Raw genomic sequence first — 12,545 nt, 5'->3', positions numbered from 1 at the left:
CATTGTCTCTAAGGGTAAATAGACACTTTTATTGTTGCTTGCTGTCGCTGGAGCTTTGAATGTTAACTATTGATCTACTAAATTCCGTAAGCAGCAGTAAAAAGTAAGTCATATTTGCTATTAATATTTGGTAAACTGAATACTAGACCATCCACAGCTGGTTCCTCTTTTGTCCAATGCTGCTAAGATAAGCAGAAACTACAACTGGATTAAGCAGTAATGAACAGATGAAGACTTACTGAGTTTATTTATTATTCATATTATTTAACTTATTTATTTAGCTGAGATTAGTGCATATGTAAGTTACACTATGGTTACTATGATTTACCACATTATCTCTTAGTGACTGGAAAACATATGGCATGAAATAAAATTAAAAAGCAATCATCTTTCCAAATAATCAATAGAATATATAATCATAGAAGATTAAGTAAAGAAATATTTCAACACAAAAGTCACTTAAAGTGCATTTAATGTACTATACAGAGGAAGCATAGATACGGAATGTATAATAAATCATTCACAACTTTACATTTACGGGAGATGGTGAAAGTAAATGTTCAATATGAAAAAGTATATGTGGTGACACACGTTAGGGGTCTGTGGCTGTGTTCAAGTTTTAGTTAAAAACAGTTTCCTTAGGCTTTGAGGGGTTTAGGTGCATGAGGCAGCAGGGGTGAGTGGCCCTGGGGTGATTGATGAGGAAACTGGCAAGCCTGCATTCACACGTGCATGTGTGCTATTCAGCCGACTACCTTATTAACACTCTGGGGTGCATAATTAGGCACCTGTGCCCAGTCAGTATAAAAAGAGCCTGAGCAAGACAAGACAAGGAGATTGAACAGGAAAAAAATTAAAAGAACAACAGTCAGAAATTAATGGAAAGGATTCAACAATTAATTTCAGAAATTGTAAAGGTAAAACTGGGAGAATATTGCCAACAATTAACTTTTAAACTTCTTAAACAGCTTCCCTCAAAGTTTAGGTTGCAGAAGTTGGTTGTTTAATTTACCAGATACTGTAAGCATTTCCTAAGCCAGCATTTGTCAACCTGTGACCTCGAGTAATCCCACCAAATATGATGCTTTGATGATCATGCTTGATTCATCAAGAGGGACCAACTTACTCCCCCTGATCAGACGATCATGCTAAATTCACATACAGGGACAAAATCCCACCTATTCCACCCTGTTCCCCCATGGTTCGAACATACTGGCATGTAAGAACTGGGTCGTGTCACCACAAAGAGTGGGAAGCGCTGACCAGCAATGTGTGCCCATCACCCTAGTCTCAAGGCTTAGAAACCAAATGTTGATCCTCTCTCTTTGTGAAAATGATCATTTTTTGTCAATTGACTTGATTTACATATAACCAAGCTACAATAAAACTGAGTCTATGTGCTGGCTGAGCAATGAATTTATACTATTATCATGTGGATGGGAAGCATATGAAAATGTTCATATACAATAAAAATCAAATATGTAGACAATTCTACATTCACCAATACACTGTGGAAAAAACTGCAGATCAAAAAATTGTCAGACAATGATTCAGCTTACTTAATATTACTCTGTATCTAAGTTCTGTGGTAAGCCTTTTTTACTGTACTCAGTACAGCCGGTCAGTCAGTCATTTTCTAACCCACTATATCCTAACACAGGGTCATGGGGGTCTGCTGAAGTCATTCCCAGCCAACACAGGGTGTAAGGCAGGAATAAACCCTGGGCAGGGCGCCAGCCCACCGCAGGTATTCAGTACATATGACAACAATACTATTATAATGCAAGTCCTATAACTTTAACATCTTTAGCCCAGTACTTTCTTAAAAAGTGATTATTTAAAGAACAGGAAGACATGTATAATTTAGACAATTGAGAATGATGCCTGGTCTTTATGACTTCAAGGTGAAGACAATTGCAGTAGAATTTTGAAGCTGTTGCAATCATAAAGCTTGGTGCAATAATAATAATAAACAACTTTATTTATATAGCATCTTTCCCATGCTCAAGGTATTTCACAGAGTCAACAGCAAGAGTGACCAAGAAGAAGTTCATTTTCTTAAGATGTGTTTCAGTGCCAATTTGCAGGAGTTCAGTTTTGTTGCAATTTAATTTTAAAGAGTTCAGCTCCATCTAAATTTTAATCTCACCGAGGTAAGTTATGGGGGCATCATCTGCATAAACATGATAACCCAGTCCCTAGCTACAAATGATATGGCTAAGGGGAAGCATGTCGATACAGAAGAGCAGAGGACGGAGCTCTGAGGAAACCCTTGTATGGCACTGAGCTGGATCTGCTGTTGCCAAGACTATCAAACTCTTGCCTGCCAGCCAGATAGGACTTATACCTAAAAGTGCCAAAGATACCCAGCATATTCTCCATTCTGGACAGCAGAATGTCATATCTGACAGTGTTGGATGCTGCACTAAGATCTAACAGAATTAATATGCTTGTTTGTCCAGAGACTAATGTATTAAGCAAATCATTGTTTACTTGAAGCAGAACAGTTTCACTGGTGTGCTGTGCAACTGATACCAGACTGAAAGCGTCCCCCTACTCTCTCTTCTGTTTCTTTTCCGGTTTCTTTGTGGTGGTGGCCACCCTGGCCATCGGACCTTACTCTTATTCTATGTTAATTAATGTTGACTTATGTTTATTTTTATTGTGTCTTCTATTTTTCTATTCATTTTGTAAAGCACTTTGAGCTACATTTTTTGCATGAATATGTGCTATATAAATAAATGGTGATTGATTGATTGATCGATTGATCACATTATTAGAAGTTAATTAACTGGTGAGTTGGGAGGCTACAACATGCTCAAGAACTTTTGACAGAAAAGGTAAGTTAGAGAGGGGATGAAAATTTTTTAAGATTGTCAGCATCAAGACAAGACTTTTTTAATATTGGGGTTTCAGAGGTGATTTTAAAAGTGGCACAAAGCTGGTGTCATGGGATGTATTTATTATTGTTGTAACAGTTGGGATTATGGCATGAAGGCAGGATTTAAGAAGTGTGGTGGGGATGCGGTCCAGTACACAAGTACTCTGCCTTATCTTACAAAGCAGGTTATTAACAAATGCAGAGGTGACTGGTGAAAGTTTAGAGAAAAAGTTGAATAGAGTGGAAAGACACAGAAACATATAAATGCATGATGGATTTATGTAAGTTGAATTATTTACATCTTTAACTTTATTGCAGAAAAAGTGGAGAAATTTTTCACAGACTTCTGTAGAGGAGGTAATTGGGCCAGATGCAGGCTGAAGTAGATTATTAACTACAGAAAACAAAACCCTTGGGTTATCATGGCCACTTTCTGTTACCCTGACACAATTTGTCTTCTTGGCTGCAGGTAGTGCATCCCTGTAAGCTGTTTGATGGTCAGAGAAAGCCTGGATGTGCATGGTGAGGCCAGACTTATTTGACATAAGTCAAATAAGACTTTTAATATTGGGGTTTAACATATGGGTGGGCCTCTCTGGCAGTGTCTTAAATTGGTTTGAATCCTACCTGGCAGGTACAAAATTCTTTGTGAGTTGTGGTAATCAAATCTCAAAGACACATGATATCCAAAATGGTGTTCCACAAGGCTGTATCCTGGGCCCGCTGCTGTTCTCAATCTACATGCTTCCGTTAGGTCAGATTATCTCAGGTTACAACGTGAGTTACCACAGCTATGCTGATGACACACAGCTGTACTTATCAATAGCACCTGATGACTCCGACTCTTTCGATACACTAACACAATGTCTTACTGGTATTTCTGAATGGATGAATAGTAATTTTCTCAAACTAAATAAAGTGAAAACTGAAATTTTAGTGATACATGGATTCAATGAGGTTATCAGAAATAAACTTGATGCATCAGGATTAAAAGTTAAGACGGAAGTAAAAAACTTTAGGGGTAACCGTTGACTGTAATCTGAATTTTAAATCGCATATTAATCAGACCACTAGGACAGCATTTTTCACTTAAGAAACATAGCTAAAGTTAGACCTCTTATATCATTGAAAGATGCGGAGAAATTAATTCACGCTTTTGTTTTCAGTAGACTAGATTACTGTAGCGCACTCCTCTCAGGACTACCCAAAAAGACATCAATCACTTGCAACGAGTGCAGAATGCAGCTACTAGAATCCTAACTGGGAAAAGAAAATCCGAACACATTTCTCCAGTTTTGATGTCACTACACTGGTTGCCTGTGTCATTCAGGATTGACTTTAAAATACTGCTTATGGTTTATAAAGCCTTAAATGATCTCGCTCCATCTTATATATCGGAATGCCTGTCACGTTATATTCCAAATCGTAACCTTAGATCTTCAAATGAGTGTGTCCTTATAATTCCAAAAGCTAAACTTAAAAGAAGTGGTGAGGCTGCCTTCGGCTGTTACGCACCAAAAATCTGAAATAGCCTGCCAATAGGAATTCGCCAGGCAAATACAGAAGAGCAATTTAAAACACTGCTGAAAACACATTACTTTAACATGGCCTTTTATAACTTCACTTTAACTTAATATTGATACTCTGTATGTTCAATTCTTCATAATAACTATTCACAGTGGCTCCAAAATCCATACTGACCCCTACTCTCTTCTGTTTCTTTTTCCGGTTTTTTGTGGTGGCGGCCTGCGCCACCACCACCTACTCAAAGCATCATGATGCACCAACATTGATGGACTGAAAGCCAGAAGTCTACGTGACCATCATCATCAGGTCCTTCCATGAAAACCCTAAATACAAAGAGGACTGTTTGACTAATGTTAGGTAGATTGCCCAGAGGGACTGGGCGGTCTCTTGGTCTGGAACCCCTAAAGATTTTATTTTTTCTCCAGCCTTTGGAGTTTTTTTTTTTTCTGTCCACCCTGGCCATCGGACCTTACTCTTATTCTATGTTAATTAATGTTGACTTATGTTTATTTTTATTGTGTCTTCTATTTTTCTATTCATTTTGTAAAGCACTTTGAGCTACATTTTTTGTATGAATATGTGCTATATAAATAAATGTTGATTGATTGATTGATTGATTGACATTCTCTCAAGCCGTCGGCCAGTTGCTTTCATAGACCGTAACTCCGAATTGAACCATGGAGCCGAGTGCTTAAAGGAAATCTCCTTATGCTTTAAATGAGCCATTTTATCTAGTGCTGAAAGAAGAGCTGAGTTATAGTGACATGACCATCTACTGTTGATGTAATAGGTGAAGACAGAAAAAAATCAGAAATAGAACTAACAAGGGTAGAATGACAGATATTTATAAGGTTTCTGGAAGAAATTTGATATTTACAGGTAAGAGAAGGGAGAGGTAATGAGACAGTGAAACATACTGCTTTATGATCAGAAAGTCCCAAAACACTGCTGTAAGTGTTGCCAATAGATAAGCCAGATGTGCATATTATCTCCAATATATGATCACCAGAGTGAGTAGGAAAATCAACATGTTACACCAAGTCAAAACAGTCCAGTAAGGATAAGAATTCATGTCTCAGCTTACATGTAGTAATGTCAATATGGATGTTGAAATCGCCAAGAAGAATGACTCTCTGCAAAAGGCAACCTAAGTGGGTTAATAATTAAATCAGATCAGATAAAAAGATACATTGTATTTTGGGGGATAATAGGGATAATTAAGTAAGACAGGACCTGATTTTGTTATATAGCTAAACAGCCAGAGACTTGAAAGACAATGGGTAGTCAATTGGGATTCTTTTGATGTTTAGCTCCACTCTAACAATTACAGAGGCTCCTCTGCCTTGTCTTGAGCTGCGAGTCTCTGCGAAGTAAACATATCTAGATGGTGTTGCCTCCATTTTAGACGTAAAATCACTTAGTTTTTGCCAGGTTTCTCTTAGGCATAGCATGTCAAGGTTGGAGTCTGGAATGAATTCTGATAGCACCAGCGCCTTGCCATTAAGAGATCTTAAGTTAAACAATGCAATATTAGCTGATGAGGGTTCATTGTGCAGTTATCCATGATCAGAGTTTACTTTAGCAAACTGCAAATTTTGTACACTGGCACACCTATTTCCAAAGCCATGAATTGGACAGCTAATTCATAAACAAATGCCGACACAGGACTTTTCATTTGCATCATGGCGATGGCAGCGACTTGACCTGCCATTTAAATATTTCGGGCACCATACAATGCCAGTGTCTTTTAGGACATTCCAGCCTGACCAGTTGCTCTGGACAAACTATTTAATATGAAGGAGTTTGTCACAAGAGTATTTTAGCATAGTACAGAGCAATACTTATCTGATAACAGCAGATGAACGGTGATACTGAATTTTTTCTTTGCTACTGAATTTGGCTTTGTTCTCTTTCAGTTTGCTTTGTAGGTAATCATTTTTACTTGCTTTATTTTTTTAAACTTTTGGTAATAAAATCTGCTATTTTAAAGAATCATTGTTTTGATTGGCCCATGAATTTCACCTCTCCCTTTTTGAGGATTATAAAGCCTGGACCCCATTTTGGCTGTGTAGGTCAAAACACCTGTTTCTGTCAGGGCCAATTTATATTTCTGAGATTTTTTGTGGCCTAGCTCTGGAGGTGAAGCTTCTATAGAGTTTTGGGATTCTTGCAAATCATAACACTGTGGTATAACGGGTCCACGGCTCAGATGAAAGGCCAGTTTTTAAATAGATAATCGCCACACTCGCAGCTTAAAGAGAGGGTGTGGTAGTGTGGCTGGAGAGGTTCCTGGGCACTTTGTGATGCAAGTAGTCCTCGCTTATGTGCACAGGTGAGGAATCGTCTGCATCCGTGATAGATGCCGGGAACTGCTAATTGCCACACCTGAACCACGTCCCCATTATATACAGTAGGAGCAAGAGTATAGAAAAAGGGAAAGGAAAAAGAAGAAAAAGAAAGTGAACAGAGGTTAAAGGAGAAGAAGGAGAAAGGAAGCAGGAAGGAGAAAGCCGGTGCGTGAACGAGCGAAGACGCACTCGCTGTCAAGAGCAGAAGGCAGCTGAGCAGTGAGCCCTAGCGGGGTGTTCGGCTGGCACCCAGGGGCAGTTGGTAGTACTTGCTCCTGCTGAGCATTAGGGAGGAGCGGGGGTGACCGGAAGGAGGATGGTTCACCGCATAAGGCCGAGAAGGCAGCAGGAGTTGGAGACTTGGGAAGTGAAAGCCCCAGCGTGAGCGCCCTGGTCGCTGGGGAGCCCAAGTCACGGTCTGTTGAAGCCCACCGGATCCAGGAATCAGAAAGGCGAATAGACCAGCAGAAGGCAGAGAAGGTCAGTGGCAGATAGGGTGACACCCCTGGTCCAGGTCCTGGATGGGAGAAGCAGGGAATTGCCAGTAGAAAGAAGGCACCAGGCTTTGTTTTTAAAAGGACTGCTTCCAGCCATTGTTTTTAACCTTGATTTTAACTAGATTTATTTATTAGACTTTAACCTCCACGTTTTTCACTTGCTTTTAATAGATTATTTATTTAATGACTGTTTGCGACACTGCATTATTTATTTGAACACTGTTTTTGGTTTGTTTTTAAATAAAAGCACTTTGCATCTTTTTTACACCATCCCCTTGCTTCGTTGTTGATGTCTTCACTGTCCAGCTCATCCGGTTCCATTACCGACGGTGTCAGGTTCAAGATCTCCCAGAACCCGCATCATCACAAACACTATCAGCCTAGTAAACCAATATCAGCACATCTGTAACTGTAATGAGAGTAAATTATTTATGTTTTCTTAAATTGCATGGTCCCATTTTATAGATGCTAGCCACTTTACAGTTGAATGTCATGTTTAATGTAATGGATTTGTTTCTGCCCTCACTTTGTAGAGTCAGAACAACACCAGGACAATAGCCTTTAATGCATTAGTATTTATTAATTTATTAATTTATATTTAATTTTGTCACTATCGTTTTAACTAATGGTTTTATCTGAGAGACAAACAGACAGATAAATATATACTTCTTGTATTTCTTTAAACCAAATAAATCACACTTTGGTGGTTATGGTTTGAGAGATAGTAAGTAAAAGCAAGATCAAGTAATTACACAGTTGGTAAACATAAAAACATGACCAGGACTGGAAAACACTTTGTCGCGGATGCCAGGGGCGACGACCCGGCCGGGACGCCTTGGAGGACCGGAAGTGGGCGTGTGCCCATCTGGGATCACGTGGGGCCGTCTTCCTGGTTGCTTTGGGGCCACGGGTTCAGGGCACGGAAGCTCCACCCTGTAGGGGCCCGTGGTCACCACCAGGAGGCGCCCAATGCCTTGGGAACTTGGACCTCAGCACTTCCGCCACACCAGGAAGTGCTGGGGAAGATTTAGATGGATACCGGGAGCTGCCGGCGAACATCCGGCACTTCCGCCACGCTGGGGCGTGGCCAACGAGGAAGGCCGGGAACCACCTGGAGCTCATCCAGGAGCGTATAAAAGGGGCCGTCTCCCTTCATTCAGGGCTGGAGTCGGGTGGAAGCAGGACGAGGCAGAAGAGAGTGTGGAAGTGGCCCGAAGAGAAGGCATTGTGTGGCCAGGACTGTGTTTGGGGTTTGTGCATTTATTTGAACTGGGTCTGAGTGACCATTTAATTATAAATAGTGTATATAATAAAACGTGTGGTGGTAATTTACAACATGTCCGCCTGTCTGTGTCCGGGTCGGCTCCACAACTTATATACTGAAATGCCATTCTTAAATTAACTATAATATAATGTTATGTTGAACCAATTAATAGCTCCTGCAAGAAAGACTGAAATGAAAACCATGTTAATCAGGACCTTTCAATGAGCTAACAGTAGCATTGGTAATTGCAACCTTGTCCATCCCCTTAGCAGAAACTGCAGTAAAGCATGAAGTCCTATAGAACTTGATAAGTATACAGTATTAACAACAAAGTAAATTGAGCAAGTATAGTCATTCTGTGAAATAGTTTACAAAAATAAAGAGATATACATATAAACTTAATAGTAAATACTTTGTTTCATTTAAAAATTATAGAAAACATACTTACCAAAAATCCCAGCCTTCAGTGGTTACATTTAGAAGATCCTTGTCATAGCCTTTCTGTTCTACCAGATACTTAGCCAGGCTCTCATATAGAAGCTGTAAAAAAATATGTTCACAAAAGTGATTAGGTCACAAGAACCAAATCAATTCAATTGACATAAAGAAAAAATAAATATTCAGAAAAAACAAGAATATTTACAGACAATATGATATACAGTAGTGGCTTTAGTTCAGTCTTGCCTGTGTTGCCTGCTTTAATCCTTCACTTATCATTTTTGACTTATTAATCTATCTGCCACTTCCTCTATGCTTGTTTAAATAGCACAATCAATCAATCATTTTACTTTTGACAATTATTAGATAAGGGCAACAAAGATTTGTATATTTTTTCAACAGTGCACTCCAAATTTTAAAACAGAGCTAAAATGAGTTGTTTGGGGTCCTGAAGAGGAGAAACCAAAATATCATTACAGTTCTAGTTCCAGCAGTGTTAGTATACACCTAAAAAGTTACTTTTGCACATCTAACAGACCATTTTCAGTCCAAGATGAACAAATCATAGCAGAATGATGCTCATGAAAACTTTTCTTAAAGCCCTGTGTCACATCTCACAGGAGAAGCAACCTGAATTTGTCTGAAGGCACTGGAACACTTCTGGAACAAGCCTTCATTACATTCCAGTCCAAAAACCTCTGGGGCTTACAAGGAAAAGTAAGGCAAACAGGGTTCAAGATGTGGTAAATTATATTCCCTGCTCTGCATCTTTAAAATGAGATAGCTTGGGAAACCTTTTGGCTGTAGTTATTTACCAGTTTATAAAACATAACTAATTTTCTTTTCTAATTTGTACAATATTAACATAAAAGTAATTGAATTAGCAATTACCTATCATGAATATTGCTACTGCTTCAATATATATAATAGTATATTCTGAAAATGAAGGTATAAAATACTGCCCCTTATCTTACCAGTAGAAAGTAATGTAAAGAAAAAAATAAAACTGTAAAACTAATAATTCAAATATTTTGAGTGAATTCAATGGAATATTTCCAATTTATTGGTACAATATAACATCTTAAAAAAAAAAAAAGAAAACCTCATGCAATAAACCAGTGAAAACAGTTTATGATACAATGGAGAGTAATAGTGACCCTTCTGCCCTACAGCAAACAATGTAAAGAAAGACCTTGGAAAAAGAAAAAAATATTCTCAAGTCACTCGTGTGGTATCATCTACATGTTTGTTATACATTTATATGATTAGAATGTGCAAAATGCATGCAATCCACAAAAATCAGAATACAAGATAAACAGTAAAGACACATTCCAATATTCTGCATCTAAATTGAAGACAGGAGTCTTGAACATTGAATGAGGTGGATAGGCAGATCTTCAGAAAATGGAGCATTCATTTTGTACATTTTGGGCATATGAATAGATTGTGGAGCATATGGATTACCCGATCTACAATAATAGATAGCAATAATAAAATACTCGGGTACTGTTTAGAACAGTTGCTAAATTAAAAAACGGGAATTCAGATCGACAGTGCAAAATACCGACAGATATTAGCAGCACAGACTTTATGAAATTCTTCAATGAGAAAATAAAAAATATAAGATCCCAGATCTCAGCATCATAGTACAAACTGCATACTAGCTTAGCAGACCCTGCCTCACATTGCATTCAGCACTTTAGTAATTTTAAGCAGAGAGTCTTAACTTTAATTTCTAAAATGAAACCCACTACTTGTTCCCAAGATCCAGTGCCAACAAAACTAGTAAAAAGTGCAATGAATGTTCTTGCAGCGCCTATTCTAAACATAATTAATAGTTCCTTATTGCATGGCACAGTACCTGATGCACTAAAAGTGTCAGTCATTAAACCATTACTTAAAAAGTCAGACCTAGACCCACACATACTAAATAATTATAGGCCTATTTTAAATTTACCCTTTCTCTCTAAAATACTAGAAAAAGTGTCGCCAATCAGCTTCAGTTACACCTTATGCATTACAATTTATGTGAGAAATTCCAGTCTGGTTTCCGCACTGGTCATAGTACAGAAACGGCACTAACGCAGGTTGTAAACAACATTCTGATATCCTCTGATGAAGAAAACTCCACTGTAATTATGTTGTTAGACTTAAGCACAGCATTTGACACGATTTTTTGACACGAAAATGATGTTGGCCTTACAAGCACTGTGCTCTGTTGGTTTAGTTCTTATTTATCAAATCGATTCCAATATGTGCAGAAATGTGCTAACAGCACTCCATCATTATACACAAAAGTCAGATATGGTGTCTCACAGGGCTCAGTACTGGATCCTTTACTGTTTTCACTTTACATGCTCCCAATGGGATCTATCATTAGGAAAAATAATGTTAATTTTCACTCGTATGCAGATGACACCCAGTTATACCTTTCATTTAGATCAAAAGAAGTTTCTCCGATGTCTTTAATTAGTTGTGTTAGTGAATTTAAGGAGTGGATGGATGAGAACTACTTGTCTTTATATACAGTTAAAACAGAGATGTTAATTATTGGAGGGAATGACGCTGATCACAACAATATTTTGTCATCATTTAACTTAGTTGGAATCACCATTAATTTTACTGAATCAGCCCACAATCTAGGAGCTATCTTTGACTCTAGTATTTCATTTAAAGAGCACATTACAAAGTTGCCAAATCATGTTTCTTCCATCTTAAAAATGTTGGGAAATTAAGGTGCTTTCCAAAGAAACAGGATTCTGAGAAATTAATTCATGCATTTATTTCTAATAGGATTGACTACTGCAATGCAGTGTTCACTGGATGTTCAAACTGTTCTTTATACAGCCTCCAGTTAATCGAAAATGCTGCTGCAAGAATTATTACAAGAACAAGAAAATACAAACACATAACTCCAGTTCTTAAATCCTTACACTGTTCCCGGTTAAGCTTAGGGCAGATTTCAAAATCCTCCTTTTAACATATAAAGCATTAAATGGCCAAGCTCTGGCTTACTTGTTTGAGCTTATCATGACTTACAAACCAGAGCGCACATTAAGATCTCAAGGTGCTGGTCTGTTTATGATTCCAAGGATTAATAAAATAACAGTGGGAGGTCGAGCTTTTAGTTACAGGGCCTACTATAAGAGATGCCCCTTCGGTCTCAGCTTTTAAGTCTCGGCTGAAGACTCACTACTTCAGTTTAGCATATCCTGACTAGAGCTGCTGATTAACTGTACAGACTGCATCTCTGTTGTTAGTCATTAGCACTAAAACATAAGTAACATGATAATTATAATTTGTTATTAACTCTCACCTATTCTGTTTTTCTTCTCGGTACTCAAATGTTGCACTTGGTGCCACAGCCCACCTGTCAAGTTATTTTGCCTGCCTAAGGTAAAGTCATCCTTGATGAAGGATCGCAGGAATCGTGAGGTAGAGGGGTCCTTTCATCGGATTGGCTGGCCCTGTGTGGTCTCATGCTGTGGAATGGCCAAATGGGGGAGGCAGCTTGATGGCTGAGTTCTCCAAGACTCCAGATTTATACAATAATGGAACATACACTATGAGAATCTGTGGACCCGCAACAG

General features: G+C 38.4%; 1 protein-coding gene across 1 annotated transcript in view; it reads right to left on the bottom strand.

The window, feature by feature from the left end:
* nt5dc1 (5'-nucleotidase domain containing 1) overlaps window positions 1–12,545 on the bottom strand; it is a 344,196-nt gene that overhangs the window by 325,885 nt on the left and 5,766 nt on the right. The window contains exon 2 of the mRNA XM_039747962.1: window positions 8,966–9,057. Coding sequence (XP_039603896.1) covers window positions 8,966–9,057 — 92 coding nt within the window. The remainder of the gene's footprint in view (window positions 1–8,965; window positions 9,058–12,545) is intronic.

The sequence above is a fragment of the Polypterus senegalus genome, chromosome 3 (assembly GCF_016835505.1).
Source record: "Polypterus senegalus isolate Bchr_013 chromosome 3, ASM1683550v1, whole genome shotgun sequence".
Taxonomy (NCBI): Eukaryota; Metazoa; Chordata; class Cladistia; order Polypteriformes; family Polypteridae; genus Polypterus; species Polypterus senegalus.
Note: the sequence above shows the minus strand (reverse complement) of the source record. Positions and strands in the feature narration are given on the sequence as shown.